This window comes from Chrysemys picta, chromosome 1 (assembly GCF_011386835.1).
Source record: "Chrysemys picta bellii isolate R12L10 chromosome 1, ASM1138683v2, whole genome shotgun sequence".
In the NCBI taxonomy this organism is placed as follows: Eukaryota; Metazoa; Chordata; order Testudines; family Emydidae; genus Chrysemys; species Chrysemys picta.
Genome location: NC_088791.1, coordinates 323287836 through 323304911, shown reverse-complemented (window position 1 = coordinate 323304911; position 17076 = coordinate 323287836). Strand labels below are relative to the sequence as shown.

The 17076-nt window shown below is 40.8% G+C and overlaps 1 protein-coding gene across 4 annotated transcripts in view; it reads left to right on the top strand.

The window, feature by feature from the left end:
• ARHGAP42 (Rho GTPase activating protein 42) overlaps positions 1-17076 on the top strand; it is a 276290-nt gene that overhangs the window by 51348 nt on the left and 207866 nt on the right. For all 4 annotated transcript variants that reach the window (XM_008178638.4, XM_042854667.2, XM_042854683.2 and 1 more), the window contains exon 2: positions 10644-10739. In XM_008178638.4, coding sequence (XP_008176860.1) covers positions 10644-10739 — 96 coding nt within the window. The remainder of the gene's footprint in view (positions 1-10643; positions 10740-17076) is intronic.

Below are 17076 nucleotides of genomic sequence, written 5' to 3'. Positions count from 1 at the left end.
ATAAATGCCCTTTCTCATGGTTTTGTATAACTTGGACATTAAATTGTCTGTGGGCCTTGATTATAGTAGGCCAAGGAGTAACTTATTTTTAATAACATTTTTAAAAATCGGTGATACCATATGAAGTTCTCAGAGGGCAAAACAATAAAAGTCTCTGAACTAGACAAGTAGTTCCCCGAATTTTAGGGTTTGTGCACCATTTCATCTTTAGGCTGATACTATATTAGCCAGTTCCAGCTACCTCTTTTTGTGCACTTAGGGCAGCTCCATGCTCCAGTCTTGTGGTTTGGAAACTGGGGTTTGGAGCTGCCAAGATTAATTGTACATGAGAGAATACGCAGCTGAATGGGACCTTGGCAGCTCATCCAGCATTGAACCGCAGTACATGGGCTCACTAGGGAGAGGGTGCATGGAGAGTCAATGACAAAAGTGTGAAATAGCAGATATAACTGTCTGCACCCCTCTTGGTCTTTGGACTTTCCCCAACTTCAACTGATTGAAGATGGTGATGGTAGCAGCAGCGTTAGGGGATTGGCCCCATCTGCCCTTTTAATCAAGGGCTTACGTTGTTACCTATGCTCAGCTTCTGTTTCCCTTAAGGCAAGAGGTGTGTTTCCCCCAGAATGTCCAGTAGTAATTAACTTAAATTTAAGTCACCAGTTTAATTTGCTTTAATTAAAACAGTGTTTGTCTGTGTGTGTGTGTGTGTATGGGGAGGGAGGTGCGGCGCAGGAGAGGACAGGGCGGTGAATAGAGTATCGTAAAATAGAAGACAAGTATAATGTAATAATGATCCAAGTGTTTACTAAGTACACTAGAAATTTTGTTCCACATCTGCAACTATGCTTGTGCAATTCTTCCTCTTTCCTTTCCTGCCGCCCCCTCAGTGGTCCCTTGTGTTGTCTGCCTGTCCCAGGCAGTTTCAGCCAGAGCTTCCTTTTTAGTAGTCCAGTTCACCTTTCTCTGCCTCCACAGTGCTCACTGCGGTTTAACCCATGTCTCTTGTGATTAGGTTTCAAGGTCAGTTTCCCTTTATTCTGCGCCCTGTGTAATACGTGAGCCCAGTCTGGTGACTGATTACCGTCAGAAGAAAGGTCTGTTACTGTCAGCTAATGGAGTTCCTCCTTTAGATCAAGTGGGTAGGGGTTTTTGCCTTTGGTACCGTGTGTACTGGGGATCGATTCTTGAAGATTGTCGCTGTGTGCATGTGGCTACATTACACATGCGTCAACTGTGGAGTGTTAGAACAAGTCTGACTCTCATTTAGTTGGCCTTGGCTTTTCTTTGTTCTTCCAAAGGTCAGTCCAGTAGAAAAGACTCTGTGCCTACTAACCTCTGGAAGCTTTTCAGGCTTCCTGGATGTCTCTTCTAGAGCTTAATCCTTATCCTTAAGGGTTGTGCTGGACCTGACACTCTAAATCTCACCTCTTCCAATGAGTGAAATCTTTGACATTCCTAGCCCTATTGCAATTCATTTGGGATCAGAGAGCCCCTTCCTCTTCAAATCCTAAAACAGGAAGTGGTTCTTTGATGCCCTGAATATCCATCAGTGAGAGAAGTATCAAGGGGAAAAACTAGTCAACAGTTTTCATACTGTCCCCTGTACTGTGGCATTCTCAAACTTAATCACTCCTTAAGACTACATCATTTACTTACCTAGAGTACCTCACTCATCTTGTATTCTTTTGTATTCTTTATTTATTCTTTATTATAACTCATAGTGAGCTATTGTAGGCAATTTGATATCAGGTGGGACAGAAAGAATTGGGGAAAATATAGCACTTCAGGATAAACTCTTCATTCCATAATTATAAATGGTTGGCATAGTCTTGGTAGGTCAGCCCAATCTCCACAAGGAAAGTGAAGCCGAAAGGGCAAGGTGCCAGATGGAAGATTGTGTCAGAGTCCCTATACCCTGCGCCAGCAGCCATGCCTCTGACTGTAAAGATCAGCCACTTCCTCTCCTTAAGGTCATGTATGGCAGGCACTGGACACAGCACAGATGATGCCAATGCCAGAGTGTGGTTAGGGGCCTTCAGGCCCAGCTCCCTTCCCTTATGTCCCCACCCCAGGGCGTACCAGCTGAGACCTCCAGGAGAATCACAGACCCATATGACTCAATATTGAAGATTAATGTGGCTATTTTTCTTGGTCAGGGACATGGTGTTTCTAAATGGGGGAGACTTTTGCCTGAAACTGTGGCCTCCTCACTACACAGTCTCACAGGGCATCAAGTCCAGGCAGGCATCATCTCAGCCTCCTCCTTTAGTCACAATAACTCTCTCGTGGCATCAGGCCAACAAAAATGAAGAATTATGAACTGCCATTTGAGACCCTAAGTGTCCTGCGTGCTTTCACAAGCAATGCTAACATAGGTGGACGGTATTGCGGAAATGGTCCCTCCCACCTCAAAACCAATATAGCCTAAGGAATTTGCCCTGGAAAGCAAAAAAAATAAGTAGGAATCAAATCTGTTTTATACAAGTATATGGCCCTTTGCTCCTTGGGATCCAATACTCACACAAATTGGTTCCCAGCTATCTTAGTGATACAGTGGCAAACTTTATGGAAAGCTGATGCTATTCAGAGTAATCAGAAAACTCAGCTTACAATCTTGGCTCTTGCCAGACACCATAGAAAGGAATACAAGTCACGTGGCAAGTCGAGTAGTCCATGAAGTACAACAGGAGAAAATATCTCTAGGTACCTAGTAGCTAGAACAAATAGAGGATCAGTAGCTGTCCTCTCTTACTTCAGAGCTATCTATAGGTCTCCCATCCAGCCCTCTCTGGAGTTAGATCCCTGACTGGTGCCAGGCTCTTTCAATTTGGAAGCAAAAAGAGCTTCCTGTACCTTTGATCAAATGAGGTGAATGGACATTGGTCCAGAGGGTCATACCCTATGGAGCAGTGGAAGAGCTACAGGAACGGCCTTATCCTATTCCCAATCTCAGGGTTGGTCTGCACTGTGAACTTACATCAAAATCCACACCCCTGAGACATGTAGCTATGCCGAGCTAACCACTGGTGTAGCCAACAGAAGAATTCTTCTGTTGACCTAGCTACTGTCTTTTGTGGAGGTGGATTAACTGCAGAGATGGGAGAATCCCTCCCATCCCTGTAGTGAGTGTCTACTCTGAAGCGCTGTAGCTGTTTAAGTGTAGACATACCTTTAGCAGCCCATGGAAAGGACACAACATCATCAACTTCAGGTCAGAGGATTATAACCCACTCCTTCTCCTATTTCTAGCCCCAGACAATAAAAGACAAGCAATGCGAGGCCCTGTCTGAAGCATCAAAGGACGTTCCATTAAGGAGGCTTGTCTTCAAAACATTCCATTTATCATCCTCAGATACTTCTGATGTTTTGCCATTGGATGGCAGCCTTTTTCTTTTCTCAGCTTCAGTTTCTCAGCATTTGATCTGATATGTTCTCCCAGGGTCTCTCTCCAGTATCATGGTAGCAATAATATTTACTTTAGGGAAGAAGGAAATTCACTTATCTTCCTGGACAGTTTCTCTGATCAGAGTTCTGCACAAAGAGAAAAGTGAAGCAAACACAGAGCGATATGGTTCCTGGAGTATCTTGGATTCAGGACAAATGCAGACACATGGTGCCAGAGATGTCAGTCATAGGCCTGGACTGATGATGAATGTCATCAGATACAAGGTTTCATCTCAGTAGAATGTTAACAGAAGACCGCCATGAAGGAAAACAGGTGGTGTCACATAAAACAAAAATACAATTCTTATGAGAGTCCACTGGGGGAATTCTGATCTCATACAGAGGCATGTTTCAGTGATCTTGAGGTTTTTATGGCTCCTATCAGTAAATCTAGATATTCCCTCTGCATTTCAACTCTTGGCAGGTCTAGCTCCAATTGTATTGTATTCATTCCCATAACTCCTGAATGCCGAGAATGTGGGTGGATTGTTTTTTTGTTTTTGTTTTTGGTTTGTTCTCCCTCCCCCCTCCCCCTGAAGGGATCTTTCTGATCTAGTTCAGGGAGTGGGTACTGTGATGTCCTGTCCCTTTAAATGTTTGAGCACTCTCCACTTCCCAGTGGAAAGCCTCACTTTCGTGTTAGTTTCAGCTTCTGCTGCCTGAACAATAAAGCGAGCACTACAGACAGCTTTGTCTCTATCAGCTCCCATTGGGTCTGTCTCTATCGCCTTTTCTGCTGGATCCAAATAGAACAGGTACCAAAAGGAGAGCACAGTATCCTCCGGCTGAAACACAATGATTCATTAAGGTCTTGAAGCACTGCTCCTTCCATGGATAATGGACCCTTCCAGGTTGTGGCAGTCAATGTGTCGGATAGGGTTTTTATAATAACTGGAAAGAACATGATCAGCCTTACCCCCAGAGAAAAATTCTCCTGTCCTAGGTGGAGCAAAGTTTTCTATTTCTATGGGCACTACACACAGAGGATATGAATACACAGCGTTTTGGAACCCTTCGTAGTCAACCTCTTAGGCTGGGTTGACAGACTCAAGTTAACCAGGCTTGTTGTTAGCACTCTAAAAATAGCTATGTAGACAGCACTTTGTTGCAGATTGGGCAGGACCTTGGGCTCTGAAGCTCCCCCACTTAGGCTTCAGAGCCTAGTGCTAGACTGAGCCACAACTTCAAGGCAACGCTTACACAGCTATTTTTAGAGCATTAGCAGAAGCCCGGCTAACCTGAGTCTGATTTGGGCCAGCAAGCTTGCTCCCGCTGGCTTCAAAATGCCATGTAGACATACCATAAGGGGAGATGAACACCAGGACTCACACGGTAAGATTTGTATATTAGCAGAGTGGCTCCTCCACCGCAAAAAATCTCACCAATCGTAAGTCAATTTGGTGGCTCGTGATCCGCCTCTGTGCATCTGGAAACCGTAAATAACGTGCCCTGTGACCTCAGTACTTGTCAGGACCCAGAATGTGAGGTGATGAATGACATATTGCACAAAGCTGGGCAAGTCCCCTGCTATGTGTCTTCCCACCTCTTCCACTGCTTCCCCAGGACAGTACAAATGATAGGCGTGAAAGTGGCAATGATACTGTTGATGTCCTTCTGATTGAAGAGGCTTTGGCTCTCAAGCCTGATTAATCTACACCTGGGTATTTGGATGCCTTTCTGGGGACCAGAAAAGTTGAAAACAAATTCAGTGTACGCCAAAAGAGAAGTTAGCAAATAAATTGTTTTCTGTTAGCTGGTCCAAAGTCCATACTTTAACTCCCATGTTAAACCAGTGAAACTTAACCTTAAGTTTCTCCAGGGGGGCTTTATTCTGTATGCATAGGAGTGTCCAAGCAAAAACATCAACTCTTTGTAGTATAACGTTCTCAGCACCTTCAAGACAAGTAAGTTTTGTATAAATCCAGCATTAAAATTTTCTGTAAGGACTGACCTTATTTCAGCACCACAAGATCATAGAACATGACTTTGGAATCTCACTCTGATCTTGGCGCCACTACTCAGATTGAACCACTACAAGGGGCATCAGTGTACTTCTGATTCATTAGAGTAGATCTCCTTAGGGCTACAGTCTCCAGTCAGATGAGAAGTTATTTAAATTAGAAATTGTGAGCTTTCTGTAGCGAGACCAGTATTGTACTTCTAATTCATTCAGTCTTAGCCAATGTCCTTTCCCTTTTTTTTTTCTTTTGGCAGAAGTTTTCTCCATGCCCTAATGTCAAGGGAAAAATGAGGGGAATACTTATATACAATTTACCTCATTTTGGATGTTCACATTTAAACGATGATCATGCTTCATGCCCTGGAGGCACAGTGCTATGAAAATCCCATTGTAATGGATCATACGTTTTCCTATTTTTCAAACTATCTGAAAAATTCCTTTTGTTTGAATAACAAGGCCCAGAGATCCTGGATACAAATGGATCATCCAGAATAGAGATGGAAATTGACACCCATAGATTAGGGTTTGTTGTCATTAGGTGGAATGTGCCCTGCCCTGCCCTAGAAGAAATTGTCCTTTTTCCTCAAAGTATATTTAATACAATCTGTAATTTTAAGAAAGTGGATTTAAGTTTCCCTGGCACTGGAAGTTATGTCAGCTGGAAGGAACTTCCAGGAGGTAGGACATTTCCCTCCTGCCAGTGAATGATAGGTCTGTTTCTGTCCCTGAGCTGCAAAAGCAAGTTGGAGTACCATTGTAGTGAATCTGTGGACCTTATTGTTCAAAGAAAGGACGTTTTCAGGCAAGAATGGATACATTTTCCTGTTCTAAGTTGTCCTTGATTTTGAAATAGATTGAGACGTGGCTGTATTAATCAATTTATTATTCTGTGCCTTACAATCTAGCAATCGCAATGTGTACTCACAATGAAACCTCTTCCTTCAGTAAAATCATTGTCTAAAGCCAAAACTCAGGCAGGGAATTGTTTCTCTTAGTACCTATCATCTTCTCCAGTTTCTTTATCTTCTCCCTCTCAGAATCCCAATCAATTAATATATTGATTAGACTATTCTGTTATTTTTAAACATTAGCGGTTGTCACACTTACTGGGCTAACTGTACCTCTGACCCTCTTGGTCTCAAGCCTCGGGCTGTCACCACTCTTGGGATGGAATCACCTGATTTTTCCCACTCTCAGACCGGGTGGCCGTCCCCGGGTACTCACTGTGATTGCCTTAGCAGTCTGCTTTAGGCTCAGACCCTGCGGTTCTGTTCCTTCTAGGAGCAATGGCAGTGATAAGAAGAGACCAAATAACCTTCAAGCAAAATATTATTTAGATATAAAAAAGCACTTCAGAGAAAACATCTTAAATAATAACAGAAGTTAAGTATATCTAGCTTTCCCCTGAGGCTTATTCTCTGGATCTGGGAAAGCCCAACTTCTTTAGCCTCTTTAGTTAAGAAATGGGATGATGAACGGACTTACGCCCCTTTTTAGAAGTCTGAGCAAAGCAATGACTCCTTTCTCTTTCTCTCTTTCTCTCTCTCTCTTTTTTTTGGGGGGGAAGTATTCTCTCTTTCCTTCCCATCACTTTGCCATCTTCTTTGATTTTGAATTCTGATCTTCTGAGGCAGTTGGCCAAACAAGAATTAGTGAGTCTAAATCAGGATTTAAAGTGGTCAGTACTGCTTGTCTTGTACTTGAAGCCCTAGGCTCTCTATCCTGAGGGAAAGGAGTAATTTCAATGGGAGTTATTTCTGTCCTCTAGGAAAGTAGTTCTCAACCAGTACACTTACCCCTGTGGGTACGCAGAGGTCTTCCAGAGGGTACATCAACTCATCTAGATATTTGCCTAGTTTTACAACAAGTTGCATAAAAAGCACTAGCGAAGTCAGTACAAACTAAAATTTCATAGACAATGACTTGTTTATAGAATCATAGAATATTAGGGTTGGAAGAGACCTCAGGAGGTCATCTAGTCCAACCCCTTGCTCAAAGCAGGACCAACACCAACTAAATCATCCATTACACTGCTCTATATACTATACACTGAAATGTAAGTACAGTATTTACATCCCAGTTGATTTATTTTATAATCATATGGTAAAAATGAGAAAGGAAGCAATTTTTAGTGATAATGTTCTGTGATACTTTTATATTTTTATGTCAGATTTTTAAGTAGTTTTTAAGTGAGGTGAAACTTGGGGGTACGCAAGACAAATCAGAATCCTGAAAGGGATACAGTAGTCTGGAAAGGTTGAGAGCCACTGCTCTAGGAGGCAGAATAGGCTTTCTTGGGAGGAGTACTGGGTGAGGGAGGTTCCATGCACCCTCTTCCTCCCTTGCACATCTACATCAACAGCTGGTCACAGTCTGGTCCTAAAATTATGCATTGAGTTACTAATATCCAAGTCAGACATTCAGTACAATGTGTTCTCTCTGTCCATGGGAATTTACAGACATAGACTATTTATGGTAATGGTTAATCCTTTGCACTTCTGTAGCACTTCATATTCTGGAATCTTAGTCCTTTACAAGTATTATTTAAGCCTCACATCATGCCTCAGTGCTAGTTTGCACGAGGGCTTTAATGATTTACTCTATGGTAATTTGGTGGAAGAGCCTGTAGTAGAACCCAAGAACTCTGTCTTTGTCCTTTGCTTTTACATAAACTACCTGAATAGATCCTTCTCATAGCTACAGAACAATTGACACCTAAGATTAAGTGTCAGAAGTTAATGTAATAGATTCAGATTTTTTAGAAGAAACAAAAACCGTTTTTTTACTGCATAAACTTCACAAGATACTGTCAGATGTACAAAGCAGAACTACTTTTAAGTTGTTAAAATAATACATTGCTATTGTTAGATGATTTTCATACACCTAGGAACAAGAAACATTCAGTAAGCTTGCAGTACATTCACAAGTGTATACTTAACTCTGTTCTTAATAGAAAACATATTATTCAGTGTATTATGGAGACAGTACAGTAGCTCAACATGTCGGGGGACTACCAGGTGAGCTGCTCTTTTTAATAACTGTAATTCTACTTCTGATATGCTTTTTTTGGAGCAACAAGTGCCAGAGTGATATGAAGGAAAGAGAGTCAGTTATAGAAGAGAAAATAGAATTTATAACGATAAAATGATGAGACTTCATGTCTGGGGAAATTTTCTTTTGTTCACCGAAGGAAAGTGCAAGTGGTGGTATTTTAAACTGCATGTAAGTAATGAATAGCTGTTAATCGAAAACAAACATATATAGTTACACTGTAGATACAGAATGGTAAAAGTGCTTAATGAAAATGCTTTGCCAAATTATGTTTTTTAAATAATGGCTGAATAATCCGGATTTATTGGCTTGTGTCTTACTTCATAGCAATTGTATTTTCTGTATTTAAAATAAACTGTAAGACAAGGGGAAATAATATTTAATATATTTCAATAGCATATAACTTTTGTAAAGTCATTATCTTCCGAGTTTCTGTGTTTTCTTTTAAAATCTTATATCAAATTAAGTCTTCCAGGAGAGTCAACCATCTGGTAATAGGAAAAATAGCTTATCCAAATGAAGGATTGAACAGTCCCAAAACTTTTCTTATTTACAAAGATAACTTGTGTAGGCAATTGATATATCTACAACTGTGCATTAGATAATCATATTTCATTCCTTACGAATAGAAGAAAATGTATTCATGTCTGCCTTTTCTAAAAAAGGCCCTTTATTTTCTTTACGGCTGATGCACACCATAGCTGTAAGCAAAAATGAATAAATAATGAGAGATTGAGTGTGGTGGTGGCATCTAAAGAATTTAATGCCTACCAGCCAGAGGCCGATCTGAAAGAACCAGGCACTGACCAAGGATTGGGGCAGCACCTTAGTAGGAATTCCAGCAACTCGGACAAAGGGAGTATTTCTATCGATTGGCATCCTCACTCTTTTTTTTATTATTGATCCCTGGCTTGTAGCTGTCTGGAATTTAAGCCCTGATTTCAGTGAATATATTGAAATCCTCTTTATCATTGAGGCACATTAAAATTAACTAATACGTAAGCGAAATTCAAAGGAAAATACCAGCACTAATGCTTATGTCCTCCCTTCCCTTTTTTATTCCTCTTTTGTGTCCTCCCCTCCCACTATTGTTTTGATACATTTACCCCAGTTCCAGATTGCCATGCCCCAAACCCTCTCTTCATTCAAGTATCTCTTAAAGTATGCACTTCCTTCAGTGTTGCCCCAAAAGAGCTAGCTAAAAACCAGTGAAAACCCACAAAGCTATCTTTTTAAAAAAAAGTCTCTTCAGAACATTATATAGTATTGTGTTTCTATTTAGTTATTTTTAAAATAGCTGGTAAGCCCCTATGGAAAACTTTATCTGTGGGAGACGTATATTAAAATAAAACTCATGGTAACCTATGGGCCCAATCCTGCAACCCTTGTGTATGTAAGAAGTCGTTGTTTGCAAGTAGCCCCACTGCATACACTAGGACAGGGGTAGCCAACCTGAGCCTGAGAAGGAGCCAGAATTTAGCGATGAACATTGCCAAAGAGCCACAGTAATATGTCCGCAGCCTCCCATCTGCTCCCCACCCACCCCCGCTCCCAGTGCCCCCCACCCACCGGCAGCCCCGCCAATCAGCACCTCCCCCTCCCTCCCCATGCCTCCGCCCACCGCAATCAGCTGTTTTGCAGTGCGCAGGAGGCTCTGGTGGGGAGGAGGGAGGAGTGAGGGCATGGCAGGCTCGGGGGAAGAGGCGGGGGCCTTGGGCGAAGGGGTGGAATGGTGGCAGGACCAGGGCAGAGCAGGGGGTTGAGCAGTGAGCACCCCACAGCACATTGGAAAGTTAGCATCTGTAGCTCCAGCCTCGGAGCCAGCGCCTATGCAAGGAGCCGCATATTAACCTCTGAAGAGCCGCATGCGGCTCCAGAGCCACAGGTTGGCCACCCCTGCACTAGGACTAATTATTACCACTGAAGCTTCAGATCATGAATCAATTTCTCTTGCTTCAGGAAAACGAGAACTGAGGATTATTTGTCAGTATGAATACGATTCTCTTTGTTATGGCTGAGATTTAGGAATTTAGTTTGCTTCAGTGACTTTTTTGAGGCATAGCAAGCAATTTGATTTGAATGGTATTCTCTTGTTGTATGTGAGATTATTTTTCTAGAAAAACTTGCATATACTGTGGTATAGTTATTGGAATAATTGTAAGACTTGTTTCCTTTTTCTTTATCATAGATCTATCCATGGCAGTGCAAAAATTTTCCCAGTCGCTACAGGATTTTCAGTTTGAGTGTATTGGAGATGCTGAAACAGATGATGAAATTAACATTGGTAAGTGTGTTCTGTACTTCCAGCCCAATAATATTCCCATGTTTACAAAATGTCAAAGATTTGATTATAACAATAAAGGTGTAAACAACACACTCTTTCAGAGTTCATGCAGTTAGGGTATGTCTATGCTACAGATTCTACAGTGGTACAGGGGTTTTTCCATTACTGTAGCTAATTCATCTCTCTGAGCAGCAGTAACTAGGCTGACACTGATCTAGCCATATCTGCAGCAGGGGTTAGGTCAGCTTAAGTACAGTGCTGCTTGGGGGTTTGAATTTTTCACACCCCTGAGTGACATAGCTACATCGATCTAAATTTTATATGCAGACCAGGGCTTAGTTGTGTATGTAGGAGAAAAACCCTGGAAAGCTGTTGTAACACTTCATTTATCTTTATACATCAAAATGTGCTGTGTGCGTATGCAAAATGTAGCCCAGCCCCTTTAGAATGCCACTGAGTCAAGAATGATTTGTTTCAAACCCTGCTGATTCTTCTAAATGAAAACCAGTTTTAACTGGGCCATTGAAAGGCATCCCTATTCCCTAGGAACAAGCTTCCTGTCCATTTTCAGTTTTCTTGCTGCGATCATTTTGTCCCTAGACCTTTTCAAATAAAGGGCAAAATCTTTTTTTTTTTTTTAAATGGGAAAAATGTGCAGTGAGGTTTTTTTTTTCCTTACATGCAAAGACGAAAAAATAAACACTGATTTTTCTCAAACTAAAACAAAATAAATAAATTGCTTCAGGCAGACATCAGGCTTGAAAAATTTCAGCCCAAGAGGGGTGATTCATACAGTTTTATAAGCTCCTTCCTAATAGGGTTTAGGATGGACACACTTTAAATAACGGTAAGAGATCAATAATTTTCTAGACATGGAGAATAGGGAGTCTCCTCCCAAGATCAGAAACCATGGCTTAGTTTTCTCTTTTCAAGGTGCAGTTCCTTGCTCAAACGAAAATAAATAGCATTACACAAGCACTAAAATGTGCCGCATCAAAGTGGTAGCCCTGCTTAGGAATGAAAGCTCATATGCTAATGGAGTTGTCAAAAAAGAACCCAGTTGAAATAATGGTGATTCAGGTAGCCGCACAATAACGTAAATAATAATTCGCTCAGATGGGCGCAGGTTTGTGTGTCAGTAAAGCTATATATAGTGAAGAACCAGCTGGCATCTACTTGGACTTTCAGAATGCCTTTGACAAAGTCCCTCATAATAGACTATTAAGTACTCAGAGTGCTGAGAAAGAGCTGTCATAGACTAGAAACTGGCTAAGAGACAGAAAACAAAGAAGGGGGACAATGTCAATTTATAGCATGGGAAAAGATCAGGAGTAGTTCGCCAATGTTCTGTACTAATATGTATTAATGATTTGGTGAAGGAGTGAAAAATTAGATAGAAAACTTGCAGATGACATGAAATAATAAGGAAATACTTTTTTGTTGCATAGCACATAATTAATCAGTGGAGCTCATTGCTGCAAGATATTTGTTGAGGATAGAGGCTTCAAAAATGGATTAGACATTTATACAGACAGTTATAATATAACATTCTCTGTAAAGTATATTTAAAACAAAATCCTGATTCAGACATAAGACATCCACTAGGGCTTAGAAAGAAACTTCCCCTATGGGAAGTTAATTATAATTGTCCTTGAAGTTTTCTTTCATATTCCTCTGAAGCATCTGTTACTGGTAACTGTGAGCGGTAGAACACTGGACTTAGATTTACATGTGGTCTGGCAAGCTGTATTTTCCTCTGTAGCTTGGTAAGAAAGTATTCTACTTATGTGCCAGAGTGGTCATAACTGCAAGTGGACTGACTTCCCTGTACAGATCACACCAAACTGCCAGTCTATTTCAGTAAGCTCTGAGAATTTCATCAGCAAAAGCTTTATTCTGCTCCAATTCAAGTCAATGGAAAAAACCCAGTTAACATTAATTGTACATAATCAAGGCCCAGTGTACCATCTTTCCATGTCCTTATATAACCCTTATCTTCAGAATCTCAGATTGGTTCAGCTCTTCATAGTGATCTAGTGGGCTTGGGAAAGGACCCAGAGTGAATGTGTGAAATGTTGAGGTACCTCATCTTAGAGGCGGTGTTCAGAGAAATGGCAGACCCAGGTTTTGCAATCAGGGCACTGACCACTCACACAGCATCATCCTCTCCCACACCATCTAATCTCAGTCTGGTGTGGAAGGGAGACCCTGACGAGGGTGGGAGGCTGGAGAGTGAGCTGCCCCACACTCACCTAATAGCAGTGGCTCCTGTCCTGTGGGAATGGGACTATCTCCCCACTCCGAGCATTGTGAATTGGCACATGGGATTGCACGGCCATTCAGGTTTCGCCTGGCTGCTGACCATCATGACTGATGGGCAGTCGAGTCAAATGTAAGTGAGAGTCATTGTGACATAGCGTACAGGGTCACAGCACCACATGAACCCGTGTGCCATGTTGCAACAACCGCAGCAGGGAGCCACCGCTACCAAGCCCCATGAGAAAAGGTGTCACATGTTCACCTAAAAGTTGCCATGGGAGCTGTCAACACCTCCCCCCCCCCAACTCCCATACCTTTATTAGCTCCTCCATTGGTTCAGAGTTGTGTCTGAACTGAACATTTAGAGTCTGTCTACACCCTCTGGTGGCAGATGGATAGCCAAATATTAATATTTTGAGTCCTGATGGGGCTGAAAGTTAGGAAGGCAATTCAAACCACTTCAGTCTAGTGCCTCTATTTAATGGGTCGCTATTTGTCAGTGAGATAGATGTGGCATTTTGAAATCTTTCTTAAACAGTGTGATCTGCAAAATTTACTGGTAGACTTAAGCCTGAAAATTATCTACATAAAAAAAATGTTTTTGAGATTAACACTTTCAGTAAGTAGTTAATTTATTTTTACATAGTGGATAAACGACCATCCCTTACAGATTTACAGTATGCCAATAGAATAAACTTACAGAAATTGCAGGGCAATATAAGGTTGAAATAGAGCCATACTTATGACATATGACTTATGACTCATATGAGTATGAGACATAGGCAGATTCATCCCAAGAGGTATTGTGGCTATTCACATCTGAATTTTATATGCCTTTATACGTTTTGATATATTCACAAAGCAGAAAATAATTTTGGTTATCGGGGCCACCAAACATTTTTCTCTTTTCTGTATTTTACACTCTCTTGCGATGATCTGTGGTTATCCTCATTAATAATTGTGGCCTATTTTGTAATATCTTTTTGTTTTTTTGTCTGTCTCACTGTCCTCTCTCCTTCACACTGTATTTGGCAATGTTTTTATGGTTGATAAGTCTAGCTTGTGGGTGTGTATGATATGTACAGTGTGTATTTAAAATTTACAGTACCTTTCAAAGTTGTGTAACCTCAAAGTCAGTCAATATTTAACTGAAAAAACCCCTAAACCAACAACTTTGAATTACTTTAGCCTCAAGTGATTAAAAGAAGGTCCTGACTGGTCTTAGTCTGGATCCTAAATGTGTTGAGAAAAGGGTATTTTATTTGGATGTTAAACAGGCATTTAAAACTATTTAGGAAGAACCAGAAAGTTCAAGATGTTTGACAGCTGATTTATTTCACTTTGCGCTTCAAAGACGGGATTTCTACGTTCCAAGGCAGTCATTTCCTGGTGGATTGTCATATGCATCAAAGAAGCTTACAGGAGCAAAATGTAAACTGGCAGGAATTGAATCTCAGTCTAATAGGGCTTGAGGTGATATTGTGCACCATTATAGAATAAGCCTCAGTTTTTGATCTCCCTAAAGCAGTGACCTAGAATTTGGTCCATATCTTTACATGCCACTACAAGCTTGATGTTTGCTCATCATCAAAGACAGCTTTATACAGATGAATCCTACTATCTTTGCCTCCCCTCTCCTTTATCTCTTTGGTAAGAATACTACTTTATTGTTTCTACAGTTCCCAAGCTGCTATTATTTGAGAGTTCAGTTTTGTTTGTTTAGGGTCAACCCTCCCGGTATCACTAAAGTCTTTGCACACTTATCAGAATATCAACTGCCCCATAATTATTGACCCTTGGTAGTGACTCCATTGGTTAATGTTGTGAAAAAAATTCTGTTGTAAGACCAGTCTTGGAAACTTTCTAAACAAACCTCCTTTCTGCCAAATTTCATTATGTGTACCGTAGGAAAGAAGACAGGATGGGAAGATTTGAGTTGAGTTGCACAAGCCATTTTTAATAAAACTTTTAAGGGAAAAACTAATAACTTTTCATTCTTTAAATGTGCTTTAGATCCTCGTACCTCAAGAACATCTTGATCTAGAAACTCCCATTTCATTATATATATATATATATTGTGCTTAGAGGAAATCTAATGTGCAGAATTGCTTTTTACAAAAATCTAGAAAATTCCTATATAGGAATGTAATGTGGTGTGCTCCCCACATCAGTCCTGATAGGGTTAACAAGAGGCTGAGAGGCCGATTAGGTCACCTGAGAGAAGGAAGACCAGGGTTAATTAAGAGTGAGGCCAAGCTGGGGAAGGGCTGGACCAGAACAATAAAGCCAAGAAGCTGAAAGTAGAAGGGGGCTTCAAGGGAAGGAGGCTTCAGTCATTCCCTGGGATGAGGTAGGCCATCAAGAACAAGGAGGAAGTACAGAGGGAGAGTAAGCCTTCATATCCTAACCTGGAGTAAGGAGTCTGGTAAGAAGCTACAAGAAGCTAGAAGGTAGTGAAGTAGCCACAGGGACTAGAGTAGGCTCCTGTGGTAAACCCAGAACCAGGCAAGAGAAGATAGAGAGAGTTGGTAGGAAGGAGCCCAAGGAAGCAGCAACAGGGATGAAGGCTGAGGACTGGATTGCTGTTTATAGGCTGGAACCTAATGTAGCAGGCGAGCCTGGGTTCCCCTGCAAGCCGCTGGTATAGTGGCATAGAGCCCCGAGCTGAGGCTGAATGCTGTCTGGAGATGGCATTTGGACAGTTGTCTTGCTGGACTTTGTAACCCTGAAAGGGGTGGACTAAATGGCCAGGTTATCGGAAGAAAAACTATTGTAGCGTGAGAAACGAGCAGCAAGGGGGCATCTGGTGCCACAAGAGTTACGTTCCCAGACCTAGACAGAAAGAGGCACATTAGCAGTGAGTGGCAACCCCGTTACAAGGAATTTTCGTTCAAGTAGTATAGGTTGTATATATCAATTAATTTTAAACAGTGTTATGAAAGAGGTGTGCACAATGATCACCTTTGAAAGTTTCTTCCGTGTTGAGATGCACAACAGTATTATGAGCTCTGGCAGGAGTGCTTATTTTAAGCAGAAGGAGTCTTTCAAATCAGTAGAATTATTTTCAAAATGGAGGAAATATTTTAAGCAGAGCTGGATGAAAAGTAAAACATGTTTGTTTCCACTTGCCTTTTTTTAAAAATATTTTTGAAGTGGTTATTGAAAAATTTCACTTCCAGAAAACCCTTGATAAACTTCAAAAAGCTTTTGATGTCATAATATTTTTTTAAAACGAAATAGTTCAATAAATTATTTTTTTTTTTACAAAAAAATCTTTCAAAAAAGTAGGGTTATTTTGTTGGGAGGACAAAACTTTTTTGTTTAAAAAATGTCAACTATCTCTAGTTTTAAGGTTGCTGCGTATGTTTAAAAAATTGGAAATGAGTAAATTTGTTGTTCTTCAAATAACCTTAACTCTTACAAACCTTACAAACTTTTACAAACCTTAACTCTTACAAATTCAGGTTTTTTAAAATCTAACAAATGAAAATGCAATACGTTCTATAAACATACTGACTCCTATATCTCCTTTATGGTAAATAATGTGGAGACTGGAATATTATGAGATTTAATATGCATAGTGGGTTCTATAAAGATGTGTTAAGAGAACTACATGTGTATGTATCCTGAAGCATAGAGTCTCTGACTTAGAGTGAGAATGTAAAATTTGAAATAGTAATAATGAGGTTTTCAAATTATTGTGGCAAGATGTGTTGTTGTAGGCATGCTATTGTGGTGGAGTTGGTGTATAGAGAATAAGAACAATATTATGACTATAATAAAATTGTAGATTGGAGAAGGTATAGTTGGGTTTTTTAAATATAGAGGCAAGATGGCAGTGGTGTCACTAGCCCACTAGCCCATGATGAGTGAATTAGCTGATTGGTATTCTGTAGGCTGTTGGGAAAAAAAAAAAAAACCGAGGAGTCCGGTGGCACTTTAAAGACTAACAGATTTATTTGTGCCCAAATAAATCTGTTAGTCTTTAAGGTGCCACTGGACTCCTCATTGTTTTTGTGGATACAAACTAACACGGCTACCCCTCTGATACTTGTAGGCTGTTGGTGAGACCAAGGGT